Source organism: Kogia breviceps, chromosome 17 (assembly GCF_026419965.1).
Source record: "Kogia breviceps isolate mKogBre1 chromosome 17, mKogBre1 haplotype 1, whole genome shotgun sequence".
Lineage (NCBI taxonomy): Eukaryota > Metazoa > Chordata > Mammalia > Artiodactyla > Physeteridae > Kogia > Kogia breviceps.
Genome location: NC_081326.1, coordinates 53,661,379 through 53,673,478, shown reverse-complemented (window position 1 = coordinate 53,673,478; position 12,100 = coordinate 53,661,379). Strand labels below are relative to the sequence as shown.

The window sequence follows — 12,100 nt, the reverse complement described above, 5'->3', positions numbered from 1 at the left end:
AAATCCTGCAGTTGATCTCATGAGAATGTCACATATATTAAATGATGGCAGAACAGGATATCTGTACCTGCAATTCACTTTGTGATAAAAAAAAATTGTGTTTTGAAAATAATTTCTTCTCTCTTATTTTTCATACAGATATTTTTCATATCTGTTGAAACCCTGAGATATTTCATCTGTAGACATACTGGATTAAAAGAGATGTCATATAGCATTCTTATCCATGATCTGATTCAATATTAGGTAAATGTATTAAAACACAAATGATGACAGAATCCATATTTTCCCTTAATATTCATTACTTGATTTATTTCACCTAATGGTATTCCATTTGTTTATATAAATACATCTCTAACCTGATCTAGGGCATCAGTCATCCCTTACCTCTTAACCTCTCTCCTAACTAGTTTCTCTCATTTTCTTGTTTCCCCATGAAGTCTCTTCTGAACACAGCAAAGTAATCTTTAAACCATACGTCACATTATAATCACATATTTACTCAAAATCTATCAGTGCTTCCTAAATCTGAATAAATGCCAACGATCATATAATATAAAGCTCTACTTAATCTACCTATATACAAACTGACCTCTCTAAATATTTTCCCTTTTTACTTTATTCTTTGATCCACACTGGCCTCCTGGATGGTTCTTCAAAGCACTCATCACACTTCTGCCTCAGGGCTTTTGCACTCCTTGTCCTTTCTGCCTAAAGCTTTTTCCCCAGCTCTCTGGCTGGCTAGCTTTTTCACTTCTTGTAGGCATATGATCACTTGTCTTTTTAGTAGAAAACCATTTCTTTTACTTTCTCCTGACTCCCCAGAGCTCCCAGGATGAAATCAATGTATCTAAAATTGAAACAGTATATCCTGGGTAAAGATATCTCTGATGTGTTAATCATTAAATTCGGGAATACTGGCCACAGTACCAATGCAGTAATTTTGTCGATTGATGATTGAGGCATAATTGGCACGTAACATTAAACTAGTTTCAGGTATACAAATAATGGTTTGACATTTATATGTATTGTAAAATGATCACCACAGTACGTCTAGTTAGTATTTGTCACCATACATATATACAATTTTTTTTCTTGTGATGAGGACTTTTAAGATCTATTCTCTTGGCAACTTTTATGTATGCAATACAGTAGTATTAACTATAGTCACCATGCTGTACATTGCCATGATTTTTTAATTCTGTAACTGAACCAATGCAATGTTCTTGATCTTTTCTATTGCTGTAGCCTACAGTGAGCACCCAAATAATATATAATTATAATGATAAGACCCTAAGAATAAACGTATTTGGACTGTTAAAGAATCACTAGTTTGTCTATTATTCTAAGGAGAGAATATCATTCATTCCTTTTTTCTCAGGTGTTTAGGTGTATCTATATACCTGGTCCTGTACTAACTATTAGGGATAAAGACATGAATTCAATATTGTCCTTCCCCCTGGAGAGTTTACAATCTGATGAGATACAGACAGATAAGGTACATTGCTAGAAATAAAAGTAGAGTAAAAGCAGCATGGAGGTGCCTCTGACCTAGTTACAAAGGGAGATCAGGGAAGTCTTCCTTATGAAAGTGATACATGAACTGAGTCTTAAAAGTATAATTAAGATGGAACCAGGTGAGACACAAGGCATGAGGAGATGGTATATTTCACACCTAGGGCTCAACATATATAAAAACGTAGAAGCAAGAGTAAACAGGAATGTTGGTAGAATTTCAAGCAGCTCAATAGGCAAAGTGTGCATGGGGAGGAGATAATAGCTTATCTGTATTGAACACAGTTTGAAGTTTTATATACATATTGTTTTATATCTTACCACAACCCCAAGAGTTAGGGACTACTAAAATTCTCATTTTACACATGAGGAAACCTAGACAAAGAGATTCAGGTAGTTTCTCAGAGTCATACTTGCCTAGCAGTCTTGTTTAGGAGTTCATGCTCTTAATCACTGCCCTAAAGGTAGGCTGTGCAATTCTACAAATGACCTTCTATTGATCTTTTTATATCTCTAGAGTCTAAGAGTGCCTGGCTCTTAACCAACATACTAGTTGTTTAAATGCTTCATGAATGAATACATGGCACCAGGAATAAGTGTGAGATTTTGGGTTCTCCACTTATTTCTGTAATCTTCCTTTAGGCTAGGTATGACAATTAAGAAAAGGTAAATTCCTACCAATAACTGATATAAAAGTGTTCACCTGAAATCGATTTTTTCATTTCATTTGAAATACAGCTCTGCACAGAATACACATGCCTTAATAGATATAGTCATTAATTCAGTTCTCTTTTAAATCTGCAACGTTATTTTTAATACCTTTGTTTTGCTCATGTTAACATAAATCCTGGATTCTGGAAAAAAATTAACTGAATCGCCAATGACCTGTACAACTGATCAAAGTGCATGAACACAACTATGTTAAAGTTAGACATCCAGTAGTCACCTTACACCACTGTTTGTTCAACTTCCAACTGCATGTGAAATGAGAAAAGCTTTTAAAAGGAGAGCTCTCTTACCCTAGGAACTGAAGAGAAAGGTGTTTTTTGGTTTTTTTTTTCGGTACGCAGGCCTCTCACTGCTGTGGCGTCTCCCGCTGCGGAGCACAGGCTCCGGACGCGCAGTCCCAGCAGCCATGGCTCACGGGCCCAGCCGCTCCGCGGCATGTGGGATCTTCCCGGACCGGGGCACGAACCCGCGTCCCCTACGTCTGCAGGCGGACTCTCAACCACTGTGCCACCAGGGAAGCCCCGAAGGGAAAGTTTTGAAACAAAGAAATAAAAAGTTCATTTTGTGATTATAGCTTTCCAACTTTAGAGTTATCTCTCATTAGTAACCTCATATGACCTACTTTTAATTAAATCTTATTTTTTATGAAGAATTAAATAATTGAACTTTTATCCCAGATCTTCTGTTTCAATGGCATCATTTGCCTTGGGAGCTAATTCTTTATTTCAAATATCCTTGAAGTTTACAAAATATTTTTGAGATGTGAAATGAGTCTAGACCCCATTCCATTGTAAATACGTATACAGATTATCTAGTCTAATATACTAAGCCATTTAGCATTTGATTTCATTTAAGAATGTGATATAACTAAAGCATGTAGATGAAAGATTCATGAAACAAGGCCTAGAGTTAAGTTATTTTAAAGTATCATCAAATATCTGCCTTTAATCAGCTATGCATAGGAATTTTGTTCACAGACATAATACACAAATTACTTGTCAGAACTATGTTCTACAAAGAAGTGTAATGCATTCTGTGTTGAAGAAAAGTTAAGGTAGTATTGGGATAAAACCAAAGCACATTTCGTTTTCATATGATAGGAGGAAACGTATACGAAAGGAAATGGGAAGGGAAGCTGATGTTATTGAGCACCTGCTAGTTTTCAGGCACTCTTACATATATTATCATTCCAGTTGGCCTCCTGCATGCTCCTTTAGAGAATCATTAACATTGTTATTAATAAATCCCTGCTGGTTTGGATTCTGGAGCATACCATATATAGAGTTGCCCATGTGACAAGGAATTCAATTGCAAATCAATACCTATAATTCAGAGCATATTTTCTTGTGAACGCAGATTTGGAGCTCATATTTAAACCATTTTTATTTTCCGTGCCCTTGACATCTCAGTCACTACACCATGTCCCCAGATGGGTAGTCACATGGCCTCTCATCATATTAAGATTCCCCCCTTCTCCACTACCATCTAGTCTATATTTAAGTCAGACCTCAAATATGCCTTCCTAATGTATTGCCAGTTTTTGCAGAAAAATAAGAAAAAAAAATTATACAGAAAGTTGAATGAACCCAGCAATTCTCTCCTTACAGATGAAGAAAGCAAAGCATGTAACAGTAACTATTAGAAATCATGGTGAGACTCAAATTGTATTAAGGTAATAGGACAAAAGATCTAAAGATAGCCAAATCTTTTCTTCTATTGGGGAAACAAAAAGTGCTAACAAAGTTCATTCCACAAAACCTAGAAGATAAAGGAAGCAATTTTTTAATTGAATAAGCATATCTGGAATACAATTCACATTGCAGGCAATCTGTGAAAGATACCATAAAGACAAGACAAAAATCTCACACAATTGTATACAATAAAGAAAGAACAAATAACACTTCTTTTATCTCCTTGAGAGACAAATTGGTGTACCTTTTCTCTTGCATACCTTGTGAGTATACCTTGTAAGAACTCTGAGTTAATTTCAGAAGTATGTGTTTATAGTTTCAAAGGTCAGATGGCTGGAAGCCTTGACTGTAAAATGAAAAGATTGGTCAACTGTGTTTTCAAAGAAACACTGTAAAAGAGGGGAGAGGGAGATTACTGACTGCTCCCCTTCCCTTTATTAAAAACAGAAAATTTCATTTTATACTTATACTTTAACCAGTGAACCATTCATTCCAAATTCCTGAGGGAGATATATACATAAAAGGTGACAAAATAGAGCTCTCTGAGCAACAGGGAAGTTGGTTCCTAACCCCAAAACACATTGAGTGAGTTAGATTGAGCCACGTGGGAGAGTTAGTGAGTAAATCTGAACCATATTTAGGCTATGGTTCTAACTAACTTCAAGCATAAGTTAACTCTAAGACTAGGTATTTCTCCCAAAGTTCCAAACCTGGGTTTTAGGACCTTTCTGATGCTGGGAAGAATTTATCAGTCCTATTAGGAAAGGAGACAAAAGAGCAGGAAAGAAAGGGTCCTCCAATGCAACTAATATTTTCCAGATCTTCTTAGGCCAAAGCAACAGTCTCTGAACCAATCTTCCTTAAGAAAAATAATAGATAGAAAATCACAAGGACAGGTGGTTTGGGAGGAATCTAATTAGAATAGTAGAGGTTCCTTTCATGTGTGTGTGTGTGTGTGTGTGTGTGTGTGCGCTCTGATGAAGCCTATGGAACTTAGAAACATCTTTTTAAATGCACAAAGTAAAATAAATCATGTAGGCATGAAAGAAAAACCACTAATATTGAAATATAGTTATCAAAGTACATAAAATCTATAATTGAAAAAACACATTTTTGATGTAATAATATATGTACTTCTTAATTAATGCATTAAATTCAAAGTTCCAGCAGCAAGACTCTAGTACCTACTATAGTTTTTAGTAGTGATGAGCATAAACAATATTTTGAGGTATCTGCAACAATTATATATATTTAAAAATGTGTGATTTGGCAACAAAGTTCCATTTACTTCTAATGCTAATGTAATTTGTTGCTTACATTTGAAATTAAAGGAAATGCTAAAATTATAAAAATCTAGTTAGGGTCTAATGAAAATATAGATATCTTTCCCTATCCAAATTTATGGAACAAGGAAAAGAAACCCCTGAATTATAAGAAAAGGGGGAAGATGAGAGGATTTCTGCTCCCTTTCACTAGTACTGTTAGCTCTTGCTTCCCCCCGACTTCTAAAGGATAAAGAATCCAGAGAAGTAGAGGACCTCACCCACACTGACCATCAATAGCTGGGCACAGCAAAGCCACCCAACCCGTGAGAATACAGCTGAATTGAAGTTGTAGGTTCCTCTTCCTTTGGGATAGAGTACTTTGCTCTTTATCCTTAGGGATAATTAAGAGGAGAGGAAAACGAAAACCATGAGCTCCTCCTAGAGGACAGCAGTGCCCTGGGTAGGGCCACTAAAAGGCATCCCTGTCTCAAGGGAAAAGTTTTGGTAGAAAAACCAGGAAAGTTCCTCCTGCCCTTTCTCTAAGTTTTGTATTCCTTCTGGGATTAACGAGGTTAGTTTATCTTCCTAAGGTGTATATGAAAGCCTCATTATATCGCCTCCAAGAGATTCTGGAGTAGGTCAGGAGAGTTTCTTAATTCATTTCATCTAAAACCACATCATCTGCCAGATGGAACAGACACCTCCTGTTTCAGTTCCAGTTTGAATTTTCTTCTCTGCAGTAAGAGAGGCTATTCAGTCAGTAAATAGTGAAGCTGGAATTCAAAACGACACCTTTCTGATTCCAAAGCTTTGGGTTTTAAATTGTATTTGTTGCGCTACCCTAAACAAACGGTTTGAAAACTCTATGAGTTTTACATGCTGTGCATTTAGTCAACAGCAAGATGTTAATATAATTATATTTTATTCTTCCTAATATTTATGGTGTATATTTATTAGAAGTCCATTATATACACAAATACTACACTAGGCTCCAGAGTTATAAACAGTGTGCAAAAAAGACATGGAAACTTTGACTTAATAGATCATGGAGTCAAGAGATAGAAACAGACCTTAATCAAAGAGCCATACAAATATATATATATAATTACAAGTTGTAATCAATGTCCTGAAACTAATTGATGGAATGCTGTATGATGGGGGCTTCTGAGCTAGTCCGGGGACAGGGGAGAAACTTTCCTGGGAAAGCAGCATTTGTGAGAAGATCAGGTAGGAGTTACAAAATTGTTACAGGTTTCTTTTTTTTCTCTCTAAACTTTCTTTATACTAATATGTTAGCTGTCTTAAGTACTTTTTTGATAATAAAAGACAGCTATCACTAATAATCAATGACAGAGAGAAATAAAGTAAGCAATGAAAAGGGATTGTAGTTCTTAAAATGCACTAATAATTTGATTAAAATCATTTTAAGAACTTGCCTTCCCATACACAGTTTCCTACAAATCATTGATTAGTGATTTCTAGGGTCTTGGGAGTGGAGCAAATGGGCAGTGACTGCTAATTAGTATAGGAATTCTTTTGGGATGACAAGAATATTCTCAAATTAGATAGTGCAGTTGGTTACACAACTTTGTGAATATGCTAAAAAGATACTCAATTGTACACTTCGAAAGGCTGAGTTTTGGGCTTTCCTGGTGACGCAGTGGTTGAGAATCCGCCTGCCAATGCAGGGGACACGGGTTCGTGCCCCGGTCTGGGAAGATCCCACATGTTGCGGAGCGGCTGGGCCCGTGAGCCATGGCCATTGAAGAAAGGGTGAATTTTATGGTATGTAATTTTTATCTCAATCTTGAAAAATGAGGTTAAAAATTAGTGACGTAGGTATCATAGATGAACTACCAACACCCATGAGACCATTAGTTTTAGTAGAATTTGTATATGGTAACATGGGAGATCTATCAAAGGAACATATCTATTCACAGACCTTTGTCACAGAATGAACTCTTCTTTTTCTAAGAACGTACTCTGTGATGGAGAACACAGCTCACAGAGCACTGAAGAGTGAAGGGAATGTTTTCCTAGCCAGCAAAACAGATGAATGAATCTAGGCAATTAGTGAGGTGAGGTGACAAGATATAGAAGCTCATATTTTTCTAAGTTGACTTACTGAGTCATTAAAATGGTTTATAAATGACTGATTATAACGTTAAGATGGATTTTTTTTTTTTAGTGTTAAACAGGAGTGTGGAATTAGAGCATAAAATTAATTTACAAGTTATGAAGATTGATTTTTGCTCTTTTTCTTTTCAGTGAATAGATGAAACAATAGAAAACTCTATTTATTATTATTATTATTATCCTTAGCAATATTTTTATTATTATTTTTAGCAATATTATTGTTGCTTATTATCTTTAGCAATAATTTTTTATTATCCTTAGCAATATTATCCTTAGTTTTCCAGATACATAATTTGAATGTGTCAAAGGTAGTGCAGAGGAAAATGAAGAGTAAAATAAATGTGACTTAGAGTAATAGTTTATAATTTAAAGTAATATTTATTACCATTATGATAAAATAGCCTTATGGGAGGTTTATTATCTAAGACAGATATACAAAATGAAGTTTGTTTACTTATATAGGAAACATGAAGGGACACATTAAATTAATGGCTGAATAGTTAGGTATTTTTGCTAAGATGAAGCTTTTGAACAAAGGAGAGAAAAAAGCAATAGTAATTTTAATCTTAAAGTCAATACTGAGAATAACAGCTGTCTACATTATAAATTCATATCACAGAGGGTTATGAAAGTCCTTCTCTTAAAAAAAAAAAAAGACTCCATGAGAGATACAGCTTTCAGACACATTCTATACCAGGATTTATGATTTGTGATATTCAGTTGGGCTATATCAGAGCATAGGTAATTTACTAGGAGTGGACCAGCACTTTTGTAAAGTACAGCAGTTCTTTCAACCTGAAGGAGTCACAGGCGACATCTAGTAAATTATCTATCTAATATACCATATTACTCTTTTGTGACCTGCAAGAATTCATCACTTTTGAAAGTACCTAACTTGTTTTCAGAGAAAAATGTATACATTATATAATGATTTTCATTATAGAGTATATTTGATAATAAATTATACATTACACAAGTGAAAAGAGAGATTTGAAGTTGCGAGTAGCTAAAGGCTGCAGTGTATATAATATAAAGTCTCTGGACATTTAAGAAGTACCTCTTCCATGTAAGTGATTTGAGATTCTTCTGTTCTTCCTACCTTCAGTGGGAAGGTACCTCAGTTCTTCTTCTTCAGTCCTCTTCCTCCATCCCACACACATGATCAAACCATAGGTGGGAAGTCCTTTTTATTGCACTAGCAGCCTTAACATTTAATTTCAGTCTCATCCACTGATTTTCCTAGAGATAACCACATCTGTCGTATCACCACATCATAGTTCAGGAGTAACACAAGTATACACAGTATAGTTCCAGCATGGGCATATTTTACTTGTATAAATCAAACCATACAAATTCATCCAGAAGAGGATTTTTTAAAAAACAAACAGGCAAAGAGAGCAAGGAAAATACTACAAAATTAAACTGTGTGGGTGATTTTGCTCCCTCAATGAGGGTATGCTACAGACTGATAAAATGTTAGCAAGGATTTGCTACTGTGAAATGGTAGGTATGAGCTTGCCATTCCCTCGGTGGAACTCAGTATCCATGTGACTGGCTCTCAGATTGTAAAAATCTTATGATTAAATATATTTCTAATGTTTAAATTTACATATCTTACACATAATAGTGTCTCTAAATATAAAGCAACAGTGATTCCTGGTAATCAGAGAAACAGCAAAAATTTCAATCCCAGAAAGAAAAAAAAATAGTCTTACATGGATTTATTGGGAGGGTATATCTTTTTTTTTTTTCCATTTTAAACAGGAAGTTTATTTAAGCAGCAAGATGCTTGACTTGAAGGGAAAACTATCTAGGATTTATTTATTTTAGAGTAATGTATCCCTACTTAAAGACAAATAAGTGAAAAACATTAAAATTCTCCAATCAGGCAAGGTATGCAAGGATTTTTTTGTTCTTTAAAAAAAAAAAAAAAACAGTGAGAGCAAAATAACTTACTGGAATATAAAGATAAGAACTGAATGAGCATATGCCAGTAATGGAGAAAAGGGGGTATCTTCACAGAACCAGTATTTTTCTCCATCCCAGCTCCATATGATGTCGATCAAAACATACCATTGGCCATTTAGTTTTAAAAAATGCAGTATGCTTGTACACATATATCAGTTACTTTAGGTACAATAAAGGAATGGGGGTGGGGAAAATGAAAGAGTAGAGAAAACTATACTGTAGTGGTGAGGATGTGGTGGAACCTAATTGTGGTCTTCTTGGTCTGGAGAATATGTCTTCTTGGTCTGGAGAATGTCTTCTTGGTCTGGAGGAACAGAATTCTGGAGTAAAGTATCAGGTTCACTTTTTAGTAGACGCCTCCTGTCTGCTGCCAGAACACATCAATTGTATCTTCATCCTCCATTTCCAACCATGAAAAATTCTTTCTAAAAACTGGTAATTTTGAATGTAAGACAACCTTGGGCACCTCTGCAGATGTGTCTGTTTCACTGATTGGCTGCCCATCAAATCAGAGTCTGATCTACCTCATTGACAAACCGCGTGTTCACAGTAGGCTTTCATTAGTTTACTCAGTGGCATATGCCTCTTACTCTTCAACTGCACCACAGAACCCTCCTGCCCCTCCACCTTCAAATTAATATGATCGTTGTTCTCAGTCTTGACTCCTTCCTTGGGCTTTTCGTTGGCCATGGCAAGCGCCGGAGTCTCTTCAGCTGCCACTTCACAAAAGAGGTACCAGGTCTGCACGGAACGAGCACACAAGCAGCACCAGGAACGGCAGAAGCAGGAGAGGGTGTATCTTGATTGTCTTGGATTCAAGTCAATTTATGGAGTAATTTCAACCAAGTGAAATGTTTGTGTTATGTGCTGACCGTGGAACACCATTTTATAGTCACATGGTCTTGGCAAGCGTGGTTCCATTTAATCATCCAACAGACCTTTATGGAGAATATACTGTGTATCAGAACTGTTCTAGGAAGAGAAAAGAAACATCATAAGACTTACTATGTGTTAGAAAAATCACTAGCCGTGGTAAGAACTCGTGGGGATGAGTGGAACTGGAAGTCTGTTGAAAGATCCCATATGGAAACTGTTGGGAGTCTGGTTTGCAGCAGTTACAGAGGTGGAGGAGAGAGAGAGGCTGAAAAGCTACAGGAGAGAACGAGCAACAAACCAGTGATACATTGAACTCTAAGAGTCAGGGAAAAAGTGTCAAGAATAACAGCATTTTGCCTGAAAAAGAAAATGTATATGTGTGTGTGTGTGTGTGTGTGTGTGCGTGTGTGTGTGTGTGTGTGTGTGTGTGTGTGTATGAATCACTTTGTCTACATCTGAAACTAACACAACACTGTAAATTCACTATACCTCAATAAAAAATTGTTACAAAAAAGAATAATGGCATTTTATAATAGACTAAGTTTGACATTCTAAGTGTTTAAAATACTTAGGTTTTATATGTATACATAAAACACAATTCTTCAGTGCTGTGAAATCATAATTACAGCAAACAATATAAATGTTAGAATTATTTTGCATAATGGACTTTTGGGACACCTCTTGTTAAAAATCGATAGCACATTTTAGAATTAGCAGTTTGGCATTTCGAAAAGTATGTTCTGAGGAACATTGGGCCTGTGAGATGAAAGAGAGCCTCAATGATCAAATAAGTTTGTAAGAACAAATATGACATTCCCCAAACCTTACTAAAGTCTCAGTTAAGTCTCATAGCATAGAACCCTATTTATTTTACCCGTGTATTTCCTAAACTTACTTAATCACAGAACCATTTCTTCTCATAATACATGTGTTCTACAAAAATGCTATTAAAATAGAGATTTAAGAGTAGTCATATGGGGCTTCCCTGGGCGCAGTGGTTGAGAGTCCGCCTGCCGATGCAGGGGACACGGGTTCGTGCCCCGGTCCGGGAAGATCCCACATGCCGCGGAGCGGCTGGTCCCGTGAGCCATGGCCGCTGAGCCTGTGCGTCCGGAGCCTGTGCTCCGCAATGGGAGAGGCCACAACAGTGAGTGGTCCGCGTACCGCAAAAAATTAAAAAAAAAAAAAAGAGTAGTCATATGCATCACATAAGTTATAATCAAGAATAGGTGAGTTCTTTGCATTACAATGTATATTGGCTCTTTAAAAAAACATAGCCAGTTTGACAAAAAGCCCACAGGTATGAGTCAAATTTTAAAAATAAGCATAGGATTAAAAGTCCTGTCTTGCTTTTATCTTCTACTGATTGTTAATAGAGCCAGAAAGATAACGGCTGACCTTTTCTGTACTAGCCAATAAAATGAAATTAAAACAGGAAGAAAGAATACAGAAAGCTTCTAGGAACCAACATTACAAGAATTAGTATAGCTGGCCTGGCTTAGTCATTATTCCATTTAGATTTTTATAAACATAAAACAGATTACAGTATATCTGTACCTCACAGCATAGTGAATTTTCCCTTATTTACATACTGCATAAAATATTGTCAGTCACCACAATATTCAACATAATTGACTATAAATTAGGCCATGCTGTAAGCAGTGACCAGAAAAAATGTAGAATTATTGCTACCAGTACAAATAACAAAAACTAACATAATATTAGTTACCATCAAGAGCTGTGATTATAATGCAACCTTGTATATATTCATTAGTGGTTTAAAAACTTCATATTTTTTTCATATTTATAAATGAGATTTTTAACAAGAGTTGTCCCAAAAGTCCATTATGCAAAATAAAATATTGAAAACATATTGAAGCTATCAGATCCATAGTAATGTAGAATGGCAGAACGTTCGTGACT

At 35.8% G+C, this 12,100-nt stretch overlaps 2 protein-coding genes across 8 annotated transcripts in view; one reads left to right on the top strand and one right to left on the bottom strand.

The window, feature by feature from the left end:
• CSMD3 (CUB and Sushi multiple domains 3) overlaps positions 1-12,100 on the top strand; it is a 1,102,347-nt gene that overhangs the window by 854,920 nt on the left and 235,327 nt on the right. The window lies entirely within an intron of this gene.
• LOC131743828 (small ubiquitin-related modifier 2-like) lies at positions 9,648-10,011 on the bottom strand. The gene is made up of 2 exons (XM_059042776.2): positions 9,839-10,011; positions 9,648-9,722 (listed from the first exon to the last, which is right to left on the bottom strand). Exons 1-2 carry the CDS (start codon positions 9,989-9,991, stop codon positions 9,648-9,650), a joined length of 228 nt encoding a protein of 75 aa, XP_058898759.1. The 5' UTR covers positions 9,992-10,011.

What these genes read in the sequence shown, in the direction of transcription:
- LOC131743828 (XM_059042776.2), bottom strand. Translation starts at nt 9,991, where the DNA reads ATGGCCAACGAAAAGCCCAAGGAAGGAGTCAAGACTGAGAACAACGAT. An exon ending in AAGCCTACTGTGAACACGCG is followed by an intron (nt 9,723 to 9,838) that starts GTTTGTCAATGA and finishes GTTTTTAGAAAG; the next exon opens with AATTTTTCATGGTTGGAAAT.